The sequence below is a fragment of the Danio aesculapii genome, chromosome 7 (assembly GCF_903798145.1).
Source record: "Danio aesculapii chromosome 7, fDanAes4.1, whole genome shotgun sequence".
Lineage (NCBI taxonomy): Eukaryota > Metazoa > Chordata > Actinopteri > Cypriniformes > Danionidae > Danio > Danio aesculapii.
The window spans coordinates 30,432,690-30,449,536 of record NC_079441.1 but is presented as its reverse complement, the minus strand read 5'-3'; the positions used below and the strand labels follow the sequence as shown (position 1 = coordinate 30,449,536).

The window sequence follows — 16,847 nt, the reverse complement described above, 5'->3', positions numbered from 1 at the left end:
CTGTTCATGGTAAGTATCTCACTGCATCATGAGTACGTGGGCAGGGCCATAAAGGATGCTCAGGCGGAAAAGCAAAACTGATCATAAGTGCATCCTCAGAAACAACAATCAAATCAAACTTGTGTATGGAAGGATACTGATATGAAAGCATAATAATAGCTATCAGCATGGCTTAATGAGTGTTTGCTTAACCTTATTAAGACAAATATGAGGCTGCAAAATATAAAGCAATAATAACTGGACTAGATAAAGAAAGGGACAATAAAACATTCTTCTAGTGCATTTTATCTGAGAAACAACTTGCATGACTGAGTTATTTTTGTGAGGATCAAATTTTCCCCAGTTCAAAGTAGTCCTTGGTAAGACCCAGCAGGGCCCTGTCCCATTTGCTACAGAAGTAGGCCACTCTATTCTCTGTTTCTCTTACCACAATACCAGCAAGTATACTCATAAAATCACTGTTTTAGCAAGGCAGTCCAAATAAAAAATGAGAATATGGAAAAAGTAAACACACACACACACACACACATATATATATATATATATATACATATATACAGTTGAAGTAAGAATTATTAGCCCCCCTGAGTTATTAGCCCCCGTGTTTGTTTTTTCCCCAATTTCTGTTTAACAGAGAGATTTTTTTCAACACATTTCTAAACATAATAGTTTTAATAACTCATTTCTAATAACTGATTTATTTTATATTTGCCATGATGACAGTAAATAATATTTGACTAGATATTTTTCAAGACACTTCTATACAGCTTAAAGTGACATTTAAAGGCTTAACTAGGTTAATTAGGTTAACTAGGCAGGTTAGGGTAATTAGGCAAGTTATTGTATAATGATGGTTTGTTCTGTAGACTACCAGAAAAAAAAATTATAGCTTAAGGGGGCTAATAATTTTGATCTTAAAATAATTTTTAAAAAAATTAAAAACTGCTTTTATTCTAGCCAAAATAAAACAAATAAGACTTTCTCCAGAAGAAAAAAACATTATTAGACATACTGTGAAAATTTTATTGCTTTGTTAAAACATCATTTGGAAAATATTTAAAAAAGAAAATAAAATTCAAAGGGGGGCTAATAATTCTGACTTCAGCTGTATATAAGTAAAGTACAACAATTATTTTTGCTTGATTAAAAAAAAAACTGCCGTTTGGTTATGAAGATTTTATATTTCAAAGTTATATATATGTAGATATATGTCATATATATGTAGATTAATCTTTTATAAATAGTGTTTCTTAATAAGAAAAATTGTTTTAAAAAAATGTTTTAGCATTAGTTAATTACTTTAACAAAATAAACACTTCTGAAGCATTAATTAATCTTAATTAACATTATTTTTTTAGCATCAGCAACAAATATTTTTGATTTAAATAATATAAAAGTAAAATATATTTCATGTAAATAACGGAACCAACAATGAAAAATCTGTCATATATTTCTTGATAGTAAAGTGATAACATTGTTATTTAAATGTATTATCTGATGTCTAAATAACCTAACAATAGCCTAAAGAATTGTTAAATAGCCTAAACACCTATAGGCTAAAGTGAAAAACTTTTTGATCATCATATATCAGTTTATTCCTAGAATAAACTATAAACTCATATAGTTTAAAATGTATGAAAATATTTCTGCTCTTGGATTCTGATTGGCTAATTCATCATCCAATTGTGGATTCTGTTGTTGATCACATATCATTGTACAGCTACCATAACATTGTTTTCTTAAGATATTACTGACAGTAAATAGCCCTATTACACGTGTCTAATATCTGAATTATAATAATTTATACAGTCAAACCCGATGTCCTGAACGAAATATCACGTCGAGCAGTGTTTAAATATGTTGTTGAATATTAAAAATATATAATGTATTAACATTTCATTGAAAAAAAACATTAATGAAGTCAATTTGTTATGGTATGCAAAGTGTCTGCGCAAACGTAACGCAGCAATGACGCTCTTGACTCATCCGTAATCTCGGTGCATTAGCCACAGCGCTTAAGCTCAGCAAGCTAACAGCAACAAACACAGCAGCCGAGACGCAAATCTGGAGCTTTCGCCAAACGCAAACTCAACAACCAGGGCTATAATGGCCTCTTTAGGAGAACCTGTTCGTCTGGAAAGAGGTAAGCCGCTCGCCGAGACACTTTCTGCCGAATGTGAAACGCGGTGTTGTGTAAATCACGCTTTTTGTTCTCCCGCTGTCACTTCGTGAGGATGGATTAGTGCTCGACAGAGAGATAGCATCTATTTACTGTTTGAGATCATATACGTTATTCAATAAACTAAACTACGTTTACAAAACTTATACAATGTGAAATAGGGAAATTTGTTATGTCGTTAAAGCTGCGAGTTTACGTTCAATGAAAGGAAAACACGAGGCTAACTGTCAAAAGCGTTAATCTTTTGTGAGCTCTGTTAGCATGGGCACTTCAGGTCAGAGATCAGAGTATCTGATTATTTCTAGAGGTTAGTAAAGTCTTTCAGTGACGCCCTGATAGTCAGCATCTTATTTTGAGTTTAACTGCAGGTTTAATACAGTGTAGAGGTAACTTAGGCTAGTAGATTAGCAAAAACACTGATTTAGCTATATAAATGAAGAACTAATAACGTGCAAAAGTGAAGAAACTGATAAGTAGCATAATATTAGTAAATTATTTCGTCCTTAAGTTATTTAGTTTTTATTTACAAACATTATTTCTTTTAGCTATAGGTACATTATGTACTAGTACATGAAAAATGTCTCAGTAATAATAACAACAATAATATTTGTCATAAAGAAAGAGTTTGTTATTCGTGGTCAATGTCCGTGTGGTATTTATTAGGAATAGCTGTTTAGCCACAGACAACATCTCCAGATGGCATGATTCAAATGATTATCCATGGTCTTACATATGTTGTTCTACAGACATATCTCGTGCCATTGAGCTGCTGGACAAGCTCCAGAGAACAGGGGAAGTGCCACCCCAGAAGCTGCAGGCCCTTCAGAGGGTTTTGCAGAGCGAGTTCTGCAAGGCCGTAAGGGAAGTAAGTGTTTCAACATCACATTCATGCTTTCAAATTAAATTTAAATGTCTTCTAAATCATTTTGTAGGTTGAAAAACTGGTGATTGTTTTTGCCTTGTTTACCTTTTTTGTGCTACGAATGAACCTTAACTAATCTGTTAATTATGACAGCAGACGTAGCAGCAGAAGTGTGATTTTTAGCTGTAATAATAGTTCTTTACAGCACTGTTTTGACTATTATATATTTTACTAATAAGAAGTGAGGCAATAAAATCATTTAATTTCATATTAGTTTTTCACATCTTATTTTTTTTAACTCCAAAACCTTTGATTTTTAATTTAGTGATTTACTGAGGCATTTTCTTACGAGTTGAAACAACAAGACTTGTGCATTTAAGTCATATCAAAAAGATTATACAGTATTCATGAATTGAATTCAATTCTTAAGTTTTATCTACAAAATATGAGGGCATTTTCTAATTACTACAGATATTGTAATTCAGTTTATAGCACCTTCATAAATGTAATTAAATCTGGCCATGAAGAAAAAGACATTAACGCATGCTTTATCAGTACTGATAAACAGTCGGTTAGCAGGCTAATAAGCTTCTAGTTGAAAGTCAGAACTGATCCTCATAAGAAAAAATGTTACACTATATTTAAATCTAACACCCTAGGTCCTATTCTTTTTAGCATGTGTACTTAAAGATATATGTGTACAAATCTGCATATGCACGCAATAAGTAAATCATAATTGAATGCATTTGTACTAAAGTCAATTATCAACAAGCAATTTACAACAAGCAAGCAAAACATGGACACACTTTTATTTCCTTTCCCACACACCACTAGTTAAGGTAATAAATAATTAGGGATGCTCCGATCAAGATTTTTGCAACCGATACCAAGTATCGATTCTTTATGATGGTGATTGGCTGATACAGAATACCAATTCTGATGCTTGAAGCTTCACAATACATTAAGCACATTTTTACTTTTACGTATGGTACTTAAGTGGAGAGCTCACCTTACCTCAGAGAATAAATTAAGGATGCTGCATATAATCCCTTAAACATGTCTCTTATAGCCTTTTAGGTGTGAACATGTCATGGTCAGAATTCATACAAAATAATTGATAAAACATTAAAAAAAATTGGTAAGAAAAATAACATACAATGCAATTTGGACGCAAATGATGGAGGAAGAATTCAACATGTCTCAGTAAGGAAAAAGATAGGAGCGCATATTTGATGCATAAGAAGTTAAAATCCACACCTATAAATCCAATACTTCTTTACTAAAAGGAAATAGGCATATACATCACTGTTTATTGCAGTAAGTGTATTACAAGAAGTTATATTAATAAATATTCATGTTAAAAAATTATATATTTATGCAATATTTCCAGACAGGTTTTAGTGAACTTAATATTGTCAAAAGCACAGAACTTTCAGTTTTTATATGTAAAAAGGCCTAAATACATGCAAGGTCATTCAAATCTTTTACTCGTCTCCAACTTACACAAACACTTGCGATCGGTTCATGAGATCGGCCAGCTCAGCGAGTACCGATCGAGTTATTAAATGTGATAAATGGCCGATACAGATCTCTGGCCGATCGATCGGAGCATCCCTATAAATAATGTTTATAATGAATACCTCTAATTATTCATTAAATTATAATAATTCTCTAATTATACTGTAAATATTTATTTATGTAATGAGCATGTTATAATGAAATAATAAAATGTGTGTATTTGATTCAGGGTTACTGGCAGTCTGTTTACATCGTTCCTGAATTAAATTTGAAAATGCGTCTGATATTCCAGTGTAACTTATCAGAGATCTGCATAAAATATATTTATAGCATCTTAACAGGTTATTATAGGTGAGTTTTTAGAAAGCATCATATGTTAGCTTAGAGTGGCTTATGCTTATAAAAGAAAAGTTGTGCATAAAGCCCTATGGATATTTGTCTGTGTTTTATGCAAATGACTCTGGGCATGCAGCTGCTGTTTTTAAAGTACACCCAATTCATTAACATCATAAAAAGGGATTACAAATTGATGTCCAAATTAAGTTTTGGTGAGAACTTCTATTGTATGTAATCCACTGAGGCATTATTGGTGAATGAGACCCACCGTGTGATGCTGAGGAAAGAAAAAAAAACAGTAATGTGTGATGCAGGTACCAAAGAATGACAGATTAACAATACAAAAAAAATTGAGCAGGCGGAAGTTGTTTCATCCTCACAAGCTCTTCCCCCGCCCCCCTTTTTTTCCGCCCAAGTACTCAGCTTATTTACGCAAGCGGTCGTTATGTCTGAAATTGCTCTCATCGCTAATGCTTATGACAAAGTGCTCATTAGTATAGTACATGCGTAGTTATTGTTGTGCAGAAGGACTGGATACTGGATATTGATTCTGATGTCCACAAATAGCATCAATCCATTTGTCTGTTTCAGACTGGGCATAAAACTAGTGTTCTGTTGCCCATGTAGTGAATCTAAGACTGTTGGCACTTGACTCGTCTCCTCCCTGCTGCTTGGTCATCTGTCGTGCTCACTGAAGACTCTGAACTCTCAGCACAAGTGATGCTCGCTGCAGAGAGGCTGTGCTTTGCTTTGCCTGAGAGCCTGTAATAAAGCAGAGGTTTCTGAAGGAAAGATTAGCTTCGATAAAGGTTCTGTTAAAAGCGTAAATGTGGTCTCGGCACTCATCTTAAATGATTGTTCAGTTATAAACTGCATTTTCACCTTTCAGCATGTCATTCTTAGTAATAACATGGTAATATTATTATTTATTTATCATCTGATGAGTAGTTCCATGTTATGGCTTTGTGATAAATGTCACAAAATGTTTTTTTTGTTTGTTTTAAAAATGATTTAAGGCATAACAACATTAAAATATGCATTTTGAAAAAAATGCTGATACAAGTATAAAAATAATGGTATGAAATCACTGCCATTTTTAGGAATAAGCTTTTAAATGTTTGGGTCAGTAATATTACTTTGTGTATGTGTTTTTTGAAGAAAACTTGAATACTGTCTGTTTGAGTTTTTTATTTTATTTATTTTTTTTTAATTGGTTTCCAATAATATAATTTAAAACAGTGTTTCTCAACCACTTTCCTGGTGGACCACCAACACTGCATGTTTTGGATGTCTCCTTTATCTGCCACACCCATTACAGGTCTTTTAGGCTGTCTAAAATCGCCTACTACTCAGTAGGTACTGCATTTGAATTTAAATGTACTACTCGGCCATTAGAAAAGTATGTTCTGTACAGTATAAATGTTTGTAGTATGAATGGCTGCATTTCGCCATTTTGTCATCATCACGTGACCTACCCATGTCAATTGCGTCACTTCACTCCAATTCATGAATACTTGCAGTGCATAATGAGTTAACAAAACCGCCATCATATGCGCATTTCAGAATCTTGGCGGAAGTAGCAGGTTATCTGGGTACTTCTCACAAACTGTTTTCAAATTCTATGAATTTGGACATACTACTCATACTGTTTTTATTATACTATATAGTATGGAAGTATGCGATTTCGGATGCAGCTTCAGTCTCTGCTAATAGGCTGATGATCTGATTTAGGTGTGTTTGGTTGGAGATGTGAGCTGCGTCCCAAATGGCACACTATGCACTTATGCACGTACACACTCAATAGCATATGTATGCATGCATACATATGTATGTAGTGTCATCCCAAATGGAACACTGGACAGGGAAATTCAAATCGTTTCCCTGATGATGTTTGACAGTTGCCAAATTAGTGAAATAAATGTCCAAACTGCCAAATAATACCTGCCACGAGTATAACCACATTCACCATCGGCAGGCGGTATAATCACTCTCGTAGGAAAATTTTTGCTTTTTACAATCCAAAAAAAAAGTAATTCAACATGTGCGCCCGAAAGCTCAGCCCTTTCTGCTACGTGAGCATAGTTGAGTGCATGAAGTGTCCAGCATCCCACATTTAATTTTACCGGTTGAATAAGTGCATCATCCGGGTTATTAAAGTGCACTTATTATTTTTTAGAGTTTTCAGTGTGAATGCACTACTTGCATCATTTAATCTACAAAAAGGTGTAGAATAGTGCATTTTAGAGTAGAAGTATGTGATTTTAGATGCACCTATGGAAAATGAGCTGGTGGTCCTCCAGTAACATGGTTGAGAAAAATCTAGTTAAATATTGGGATACAACGCTGAATTTTCAGTTGTCTGTGATTCCTCAGGAATTAATCAAATATATTAATTTACTGCTGAAGTAGCCTGTCTTACTGTTATCTATGGTGGAAGCTTTTGTCTTCTTGAAAACTAATAAAATAATTTAGAAAATTATTTTAAATTCAAATGAAACATTTCTTTATTTTAGCTTTTGGTTAATTTAATGCATGTTTGAGTAACTGATCCCAGATGACTTATACTAATAAATTAACATGATCTCTAATACTGACTAATTAGTACCAAGTATTTATGTATAAACTAAACATTTTAGTATTATAGTCACTTTTAAAGTTCAGTTACACACATGTACTTTTATTAAATGGGTTTTAGGCTCTTTACACGCTTTACAACCATTTTTTTTCTCCACACTATTGAGTGAGTCTTGAAAATGCATCATAATTCACTGAAACGCTAAAAGTGTTACATTATCGCTTATATCTGTGCCTACACAGTCTTATTAAACCTGACCTCTGGATGAACAAAACTGTCTATATTTTGCATGTGTTGAGGCTCCAAGGTCACCCATGACGTTTCTCCTGAAAAGCTTGTTTTTCTGTTGCATGTGATGGTGCTCGAGTAAAGTGCTGTACTTTTTTTGATAGATGTGTAAAGTGCTTTATTAGTAACTCAAGAGCTGTGTTTCTTAACCATTTACACTTCACTCTGAATATTTTCTTGATTCTCAGATAAACACACACATTTTGGTTGAACACTGAGGCTTGTGGGTGGACGTATAATGATGGCCCTGAATGCAAGATGGAATAACGATGTGCTAAACATGTGCTAAAGCATCAAGAGCGAGCCATGTAAAGAGATTGATTTGATACAGTATCCTCCTAATGGTGTGGCTTTCCAGTCACAGATTACGGTCTAGGACACAGTTGCACCGTTAATGGTGGCTGTCCATTGAAGATCAGATACAGACTAATGTGACAGACTTAAATGGCTTGTTAAGGTTGAATTACGATTCACAAGTAATTTAGTTTGTAGCTGAACTGAGATGGATCTGGGAAACTGCCTGAGGTTCTGGAAATCTGGTTTAAATTGTATGTCGGTGTTTGTTTGCCTGGATGGGTTTACAGAACAAGACCACAGAGTTTGTATTCATACTGCATTTGTGTGCTTTCTGTGTGTTTGTCAGGTATACGAGCATGTGTATGAGACGGTGGACATAAACAGCAGCCCTGAGGTGAGGGCGAACGCAACAGCAAAGGTAAGTCAGGTAGACAACTCTATTCCTTCTCAGAGCATAAAAATGTATATTTGTTATTCATTTGCAACATTAATGCGTGCAAGTTTAGTCTAAATGTGGGAAACTACAATTTAAGACATTAGTGTGAATTGTGTTTGTCTCAACCTGGGTTTAAATTTAGTAAATATGAGCTCTTCTTTGTAGATGGTGTGGGCCAGCAGTCCTTAGTGGTGCGTTTGTTGGTTTGTTTCTTTGTTTTTTATTTGTTTGTTTTTATACAAGACACAACATCGTATAACTCTTACTAGGGCTGCACAACATATCATTTCAGCATTGCTATCGCAATGAGATCAATCGCAATAGTCACATCGTGAGCATACGCAATGTTGAGTCTGGATTATAATTAATCGTTTGCATGTGTTTTTGATGTCTGTGATTGTATAATAATCTTAAAAGCATTTAGACATAAGAAATGGGACCATTTGTAACTTTAATGTTATTGAATAATTTTTATCATTCAGTTACTGTACTTGAATACTCTTAGACTCGGGATATGATAAAACACTTTATTTCATTTGTATCTTTTTCTTGACTGCATTTATATATTGTTATGCATGAAAATACTCACAGATATGCACTCCCACTGCAGAGTCATCCCAATCGATCTAACATTATAACTTCTTTCGAAACAAAGATTCAAGTTATCTGGTGAAATTGTATTTAGATTGCAATATATATCGTAACGCTAGATTTTTTTCCAATATCGTGCAGCCCTAACTCTTACGTTAAACAAATTGTATCTCTGGCGCTTGAAATTTGTAAGTGAATTGTATCATTTCAAAAATGAAAGTAAAACAGTATTTTCTGACTAGCTTTGGGAAATTTCAACCTAATTTTGTTATGTTATGCTTTAAAGTTTAACGAAGTAGCTTTTATGAACATTTTTAACAATTCAAAGTGATATATTGTCTGCGTTGCTGATGTTGTATATTACGCTACAAAAACCTTTTAAATAAACTGGCAGTACGTTTTCTGTTATTTTATAGACTTATTTCTCTATATATTATTTCTTATGCGTCACATTATTTCAAACTGCTTAAATGTCAATAAAAGTCACTTTGTTAAACTATAGAGTTGAATTTTCAACTTTAAAAGTCAACAGAGAAGAGATCAAGGTCCAACAGGAAATTCACAACCATAAAATAAACCGAAAAAGCTTGAGAATCACAAAATACAGAAACTGTTAATTAACAGATAATTTTTACTGTGTACTGTAGATTCCGTGGTTACTGATACATTTGGAATGCTGCACTTAGAAAAATGTTATGGCACTACAAAGAAAAGTACTTTTTGCTGACCAAGGTTATTGTAGTTTTGGAGTTTTTATTTCAGTACTATATTTAAAGTTGCTGTAAATTTAGTTTTAGTTTGGTTCATTAATGTTTTAGTTTTTTTTTTTTTCTGAACATATTTCTATTTGTTTTTATATATTTATATATTTAGTTTCAGTTTAAAAACATTTTTTCAGTTAAAAGGGCACTTCCAGTGTTGACCAAAGCAAGATTTGTGTTTGCACAGCTTTAAATCTTGTGCAGACATCATAGAAATAAATATAAAATAATTGTATGAACTCCCTGTGTTCGCGTGGGTTTCCCCCACAGTCCAAAGACATGCAGTACAGGTGAATTGAATAAGCTAAATTGGTCGAAGTGCATGTACGATAAGTTGGTGGTTCATTCCACTGTAGCAACCCCTGATTAATAAAGGGACTAAGCCAAAAAGAAAATGATATGATGAATTGTATGAACAAATACTTAAGTCAAAACCACACAAATGCAGCTTAAATAAATAAAATAAAAATGATTCTTTTTAACTGTCATACATGTAGATGTACATGCCTAGTTTACATTTTTTGGGTAGATAAGGAAAAGATTATTTATTAATGTTTTAATTTTAGTTTTTGTTTAATAAAATAATTTTGCTTCTGACTGTCAGTTTCAGTTGGAGATTCATATTAACATATTTCAGTGTTTAGAGCTGGGGTGCCCAAACTCGGTCCTGGAGGGCCGGTGTCCTGCAAAGTTTAGCCCCAACCCCAATCAGACAGTCCTGGGCTAGCTAATCAAACTCTTCCCAGTCTTTCTAGAAACATCTGTGCAGGTGTGTTGAGGCAAGTTGGAGCTAAAATCTGTAGGACACCGGCCCTCCAGGACTGAGTTTGGACACCCCTGGTTTAGAGTTTGTGTTTTCTTCCAGTATGTCAAACATTGTAAATTGTGATGCTCTTCTAGCATGTCCATTCTCAGCATTAAGGACGAGCAGTGCATGTCTACAGACAGCCCTTCACTCTTCACTTACAGCAGCTACAGTTAATAGTGTCCAGAAGTAACATAAATTTTCTCTCTTCAGCTCTTAACATTTTTTTATTTCTCCCTTTTACATGATAATAATTATAAATTCGATGTAATGATGTGAAGATGATGTTTAAATGGTTATGTAATGTTGAATAACTGCATCAGTGCGCTGCAGGCATATACTCAGCTGTAATTAGTGAAGAAAAGAAACTAAACAAGCTTCAGCCACAACAATTACTGCAATAGCACAGATACTCTCAAATATGTATTGAGGTTGTGCAGAGGAAATTTTTGAAGTATATGTCATCAAAATGGTCTTTCTTTTACTAGGAATTAAATTCTGTGAACCATTTTTGCTTGTACCTTAACAGACAGTGAAGTCAATCTGATTATCTGATTGGCTTAGCTTGGTTGTAATGCCTTCTTTAGCACAAGACTGTGTGGCCTAAATATATATCAGCAACTTATTTGAGGCAGGTTGCTATTTTCACCTGCATTTTATTTAGAAAACAATGTCTGTTCACCAAACCTGCTTGCAGAATAAAAGGTAAAAAACTGTTGTAAAAAATGAATATATATATATATATATATACTCTTTATTGTGACCTGATTCCTTAGAACCCATTCTAATATGATTTCATGCTTTCAAAAGAGTTAAAATACTGAATTCTGATAATATTTTAAGGAACTGTGAGACATTGATATATAATAAATATAGTGTGTTTTGGTATATCTATGCCTTGCAGAAGTTGTTTTTTTGTTACCCGTAAGTGGTTAATTTCTTGTCATCTTTTTCGACAGGCTACAGTGGCTGCGTTTGCAGCTAGTGAGGGTCATTCTCACCCACGTGTGGTGGAGCTCCCAAAAACAGAGGAGGGACTGGGGTTCAACATAATGGGTGGGAAGGAACAAAACTCGCCCATCTACATCTCCCGCATCATTCCTGGAGGCATCGCTGATCGACACGGCGGCCTGAAGAGAGGAGACCAGCTGCTTTCTGTGAATGGAGTGGTATGTACACAACAGACCAATGTACTTGACATTTAACCTTTTATCTGAGTTCACAGGTGCAGATAATCTGTAATATTTCACTTATTTATTTTATTATAGATTAACAAATCGTGTACTGTACTTCCTCTAATTTTGATTTCTTTTTTGTTTCACTGGCAATAGAAAAAATATAGAATAATTTAGAAAAATTATATAGAAAAAAATTGAGAATAAATCACAAAAATGGAATTGAAAAAATAAAGGAATTTACATGAAAACCAAACTGGTGTGATTTCAGTTAGACTAAATTATATGCAGTTATTTTTTTCAAGAAAGTACTTTACACCTTATGTTGCACATAGCTGTCTAAATGTAATTGTATACGTTCCTAAGGAAGTAAATCAAACAAAACATTTACACACAATTGACATGGATTAGGTTCTCTTCACTTCACAACAAACCCTTTAAATATAACAGTATTCAAAACAGAAAAGAGTAAATGCTTATAAAATGAAGAAGTTGTTGTGGCATTCACTATGTAAAATGTTTGACTGGTTGACCTTTTTATTCATCAAAACAAAATGATCATTTAAATAAATGGTGTCAGGAACATAATTTAAACAAAGTTATTGGTCAACCTTTATTTTCTATTTAAGAGCGCCCCATTAAAGGGTTTGGTAATACTTTATTTTGATGGTCCATTTGGGTGTTAGTAGACTGTCTGCTTAATATCTGTTGATACTGCTCCTTCAACAGATATTTAACTGACTATATGAAACTTTGCAAGTACATGTCAACTTACACTAACCCTAATCCCCGCCTAACAGTCTACCTATAATCTAATAAGAATTAGTTGGCATGTAGATGCAGTGTAATTTAAATTCAACCAAAGAACCATCAAAATAAAGTGTCACCAAGGGTTAAAGTGAAACTGAAACTAGCAGCATGTTGGAAATAAGCTGTACAAATCTAAATGTGAACACTTTGCACACACTCAGATTTGATGTAAACTGCATTATGTAAGCTGCTTTAAAGTACAAGTCACAGCACGTTTCAGATTATTAAAAAAACTAAACTTATATTCAAGTTATGTGGCGATATGGGCATTTAAAAAATAAAAATGTTGATAATGTCCAACTCAAAAAGCATTTCTTGTCTTTCAGAGTGTAGAAGGAGAGCACCACGAGAAAGCAGTGGAGCTGTTGAAGGCTGCTCAGGGCACAGTGAAACTGGTGGTACGGTATACACCTAAAGTCCTGGAAGAGATGGAGTCACGCTTTGAGAAGTTGAGGTCTGCCAAACGCCGGCAACAGAACAACTTCCCCAAGTAGGGGTCTCATCTGTGCCCCCCCACCCCCCACTCTCTTTCTGTCTTTTTCTATTTGTCTGTATATCTTCTGCCATCTGTCTTCCTCGTTCACGCTTTCTCACCCCCTTTCTCCAGCCAGGGATTAGCCACATGTTTGGCTCTCCTTTTTGTGAAATTTTCTAAATCCTCACCTCCTCAACGTTTTTAACAGTCTTTTCACACGCCTCTTTCTCATAGCATGAACACTACGAAACGGGCTCTGGCTGTTTTCATGTAGACATCACATACGTGCACTGTAATGGTGCATTACTAAGAATGTACAGTCGTGGGATGTTGATTTGTTAGATATGCAAGGGGACCATTGCAATGTTCAACTCCTGAGGTGATCTGAATGAAAATGTCCAAAAAAAGTGCCTCAAGAGCTTTTAAAAAAATAATTGCAGCTGCAGCCTTCAGTGTGTCCCATCGTAGGCTGTGTTTTATGGTCCATGCACAAAATGAGTAAACACTAGCACAACCGAAATGCTAAATGAGTGTAAACGTTTCACCGAAAATTGAAAGAATGGTGTATAATTGAGTTAAGGGTTAATGGTGTACTCATTTCCAGTTAACTTTTCTCACTCTTTCCCTAAGAAAGAAGGAAAAGTTGACTAGTAATACATTAAGTATGTGTTTGGAGATATAGATAAATGGCAAATCGGTGATATGAGCATCTTTTCTGAACTGCTGTTTGCTTCAAACTCAAGCAATTGCAGAAACAAAGAGTTAAGAACTGACACTTTTTTTTTATCCTTAATGAATATACAGATGAAAAACGCTGTGAAATCTACAGTAATTGGTGCATCAGCTTTGTGGAGTAAACAAATCAGCTTTTGTCAACAAGAATAGAGATGAATGAGACAGTTGGCTGTGTGTTTAGATTCATTTGGAGGCATAAAGCATGTTACATACGGTCACGATTACACCATTTAAACAGTCTGCTTTTGATTGAAAATACGTGAATGGAGTGTTTATGAATCATTGAACCGGAGAGCAGTTCTGAGGAGATGCTTGTGGCGCTGTTTGGGTGTTGGATAAACAGAAAAATGAATGAAAATGAAACATTTTTGTAGCTTATACCCCTTAAAACACAGAAACGGAATGAAGCAGTCACTAGCTCTTCGTCAAGCATGCGTTCTAGTTTTTAATTTGTAGAAGTAAAGCGTTTTTATTTTAAACACTTCAGCAGAAACACTAAGTTAAGATTGTAGGGGGAGGTTAGTTTCATATTTAGTTCTGAATGATAACGTGGCACTTGCCTTTCAGCTCTGGGTCTATATTTTACACCCAGTTCGTGCTGATTATTGTATAAACCTGCATCGTCATGGTTCAGAATCAATTTTCTTAAACGTTTATATTAGCGTATCACGAGGTAGCAACTCAGCGTAATGCTAGCAAAACAGCAATGAATGCATAAATGAATGTCACACATATTCATTCTATGAGACATGTCTAAATGAAGCTCAAGTGATTTTTTTTTTATATAAATTGGTGCTGTCATTTTGTTTTAAACCTGATCAGTCATTTGTTTTCCCCCCTGAAAAGTCAGCAATTCGTTCACCCATATCAGAGTCTAGGATTTATGGGGAAAGTGATGCAGATCTGGAGGTGCTCGGCAGTAGTTTATCAGGTTTTCTCCAGATGTCCCCCTTTGTTTAATACTTAAAGTGATCATTCACACAGAAATGACAAATTGGTTAATTTAGTCACCCCCTCAGGCCATCCAAGATGTAGGTAGCAACGTTAAAAGGATTGAAAAGAAATATTCTGTAATCATTTTCTACTGTTAAATACAAAAAAGAGATAAAAATCCAAAATCAAACAAAAAGTGCTCAGGGGTAGATTAAATAATGCATCGGTGGGATTCATCAGAATAAACCGCAAAAATCAGTCCAAGGCACTCGAAAAATATGGAAAAAAATATTAAATATAATAGCCATGTCAATAAAGGCTTTTTAATATTTTTTCCACATTTTTCGAGTGCCTTGGACAAAAAAAAAAAAGATTTAGAGAGTTTGAAGAATGTGACTTCCATGGTATGTCATTTATTTCCTACTATGGATGTCAGTGACTTCCAAAATCATTTTGTTCAACAAAAGAAAGCAACTCAAATGGATTTGAAACCACTTGAGGTTTCAGTAAATGCTGTGTACATTTTCATTATGGGGTGAACTATCCCTTTAAAGAAGATTTTTAGCGAAATCTGTGTACATTGGTCATTTAAAAAAATGCAAGGAAACTTCCACCAGCAATTTGAGAGATTAGAAAATAAATAATTCAGGCCAAACATAATTAAAACCTCTACCTCCTGATAAAACATTGATGTCTTAGGAAAGGAAATGATCAGATTGTGCAAAAAACGGGATGTTATTTGCAACATTAATACTGTTAATGCACAGCACTGGCAAGTGGTTTTGTTTCATACCTTCATTTTTGATCAGGAATCTTGTTTTACCTGTATGGTTTTTGACTTGCAGTGTCAGTATGCATTGATGTGCATTTTATGAATGAATGGACCACAGTTTCATCTAAAAAATCTTGTCTAACTTACTACTGAACATCTTGGATGAGGTGAGTAAATTACCGGCAAAATTTCAGTTTTCTTAAACTATCCCTCTAGCGTATTTGAAGGATTTAAGTGAAATGATTGTTAAATTCAGATTACTTTAACACTGCGTCTCTTTGTACTAATTTTCATGTTTAAAAAAATGTAACACAATGTATTTTTAACATCAAATGCAGGTATTTTCAGTGTCTGACAAGCTTGGGGGAAAAAAAACCTGTCTATTTTTCTCAGTCTCTCATAAAATATTTAACGTGTCTAATTATAGAGGCCCATGACTCACCCCGAGCTGCGAGATACGTAGGTGTTTCGGGGGTGAGAGATAAAAGGGAGGTCTGATGTCTTGCATGAAGGAATCATTTGTGTTATTGACAAAAAAAAGCAGCTTCAAGAATCAAACGATCCATTTTTCTTTCTGTGGTGCTCAGGTTGCTTCTTTCTACAATAACGTGAATTTTAAAAGCATCATGTATCACAAGAGCAATAATAAGACATGATCAGTTTCTCGCCATCCTCATCATCGGGATACTCATTTCCCATTAATACTCAGATTTCTTCACGGGGGGCTGATTAACTATTTTTATAACTGTTTTCTTTTGATATTTTACCCCTTTTTGATAAAAAAAAAAATCTATTCTTTTTTTTAATTATTACTATTGGCCAGGAATGCTTCATTTGATTTCTTAACAACGTTTATGTTTCCCTGTGATTCAAGTAAAAGACCAAACTTGCATCCTTTCTGGGAGCTCTTTCAGTGTAGTTTTGACTGTTTTTAACAACCTGTTGTTTAATTGTATTATTTCTGTCCTGCTGTATTGTTACATTTTAAAGTGGATGTATAAAGGCTGATCAAAGTGATTTTTGTTTTGAGCATACAGAGTTTAAATATACTGTGGGTTTAAATCATTTTTTTGTCTTGGCTTTTTTCTTTACGTGCGTGAGTGTGAGCAACCTTTTCTAACATCTAGTAAGAGAGTTAATGTTATTAACCAGACTAGTACGAATTTGCCTGAACACTAGAGGGCGCTGCAGGACTACTCAGTCATAACTTGAAGTCGCGGTCTTATTTTAAAGAACTGAAATACTTCGTCAGAAGGTAAATATCAGCAATTATATTGTTTCAGAAATTAATATAAAACC

At 34.3% G+C, this 16,847-nt stretch overlaps 1 protein-coding gene across 2 annotated transcripts; it reads left to right on the top strand.

The window, feature by feature from the left end:
* Positions 1–1,999: 1,999 nt before the first annotated feature.
* LOC130232013 (protein lin-7 homolog C) lies at positions 2,000–16,613 on the top strand. Of its 2 annotated transcripts, none has more exons than XM_056461606.1 (5): positions 2,000–2,143; positions 2,926–3,044; positions 8,402–8,473; positions 11,608–11,817; positions 12,960–16,613. In XM_056461606.1, exons 1-5 carry the CDS (start codon positions 2,107–2,109, stop codon positions 13,125–13,127), a joined length of 606 nt encoding a protein of 201 aa, XP_056317581.1. In that variant the 5' UTR covers positions 2,000–2,106; the 3' UTR covers positions 13,128–16,613. The 2 variants fall into 2 exon arrangements, with proteins under 2 accessions (XP_056317581.1, XP_056317580.1); XM_056461605.1 differs by having other exon boundaries at positions 8,402–8,482.
* Positions 16,614–16,847: the final 234 nt, after the last annotated feature.

Excerpts from the sequence above, each read along its gene's own strand:
- LOC130232013 (XM_056461605.1), top strand. The coding sequence starts at position 2,107 with ATGGCCTCTTTAGGAGAACCTGTTCGTCTGGAAAGAG. Across the intron at positions 8,483-11,607 it reads CAACAGCAAAGGTAAGTCAG|GCTACAGTGGCTGCGTTTGC; the intron begins GTAGACAACTCT and ends CTTTTTCGACAG. Across the intron at positions 11,818-12,959 it reads TGCTTTCTGTGAATGGAGTG|AGTGTAGAAGGAGAGCACCA; the intron begins GTATGTACACAA and ends CTTGTCTTTCAG.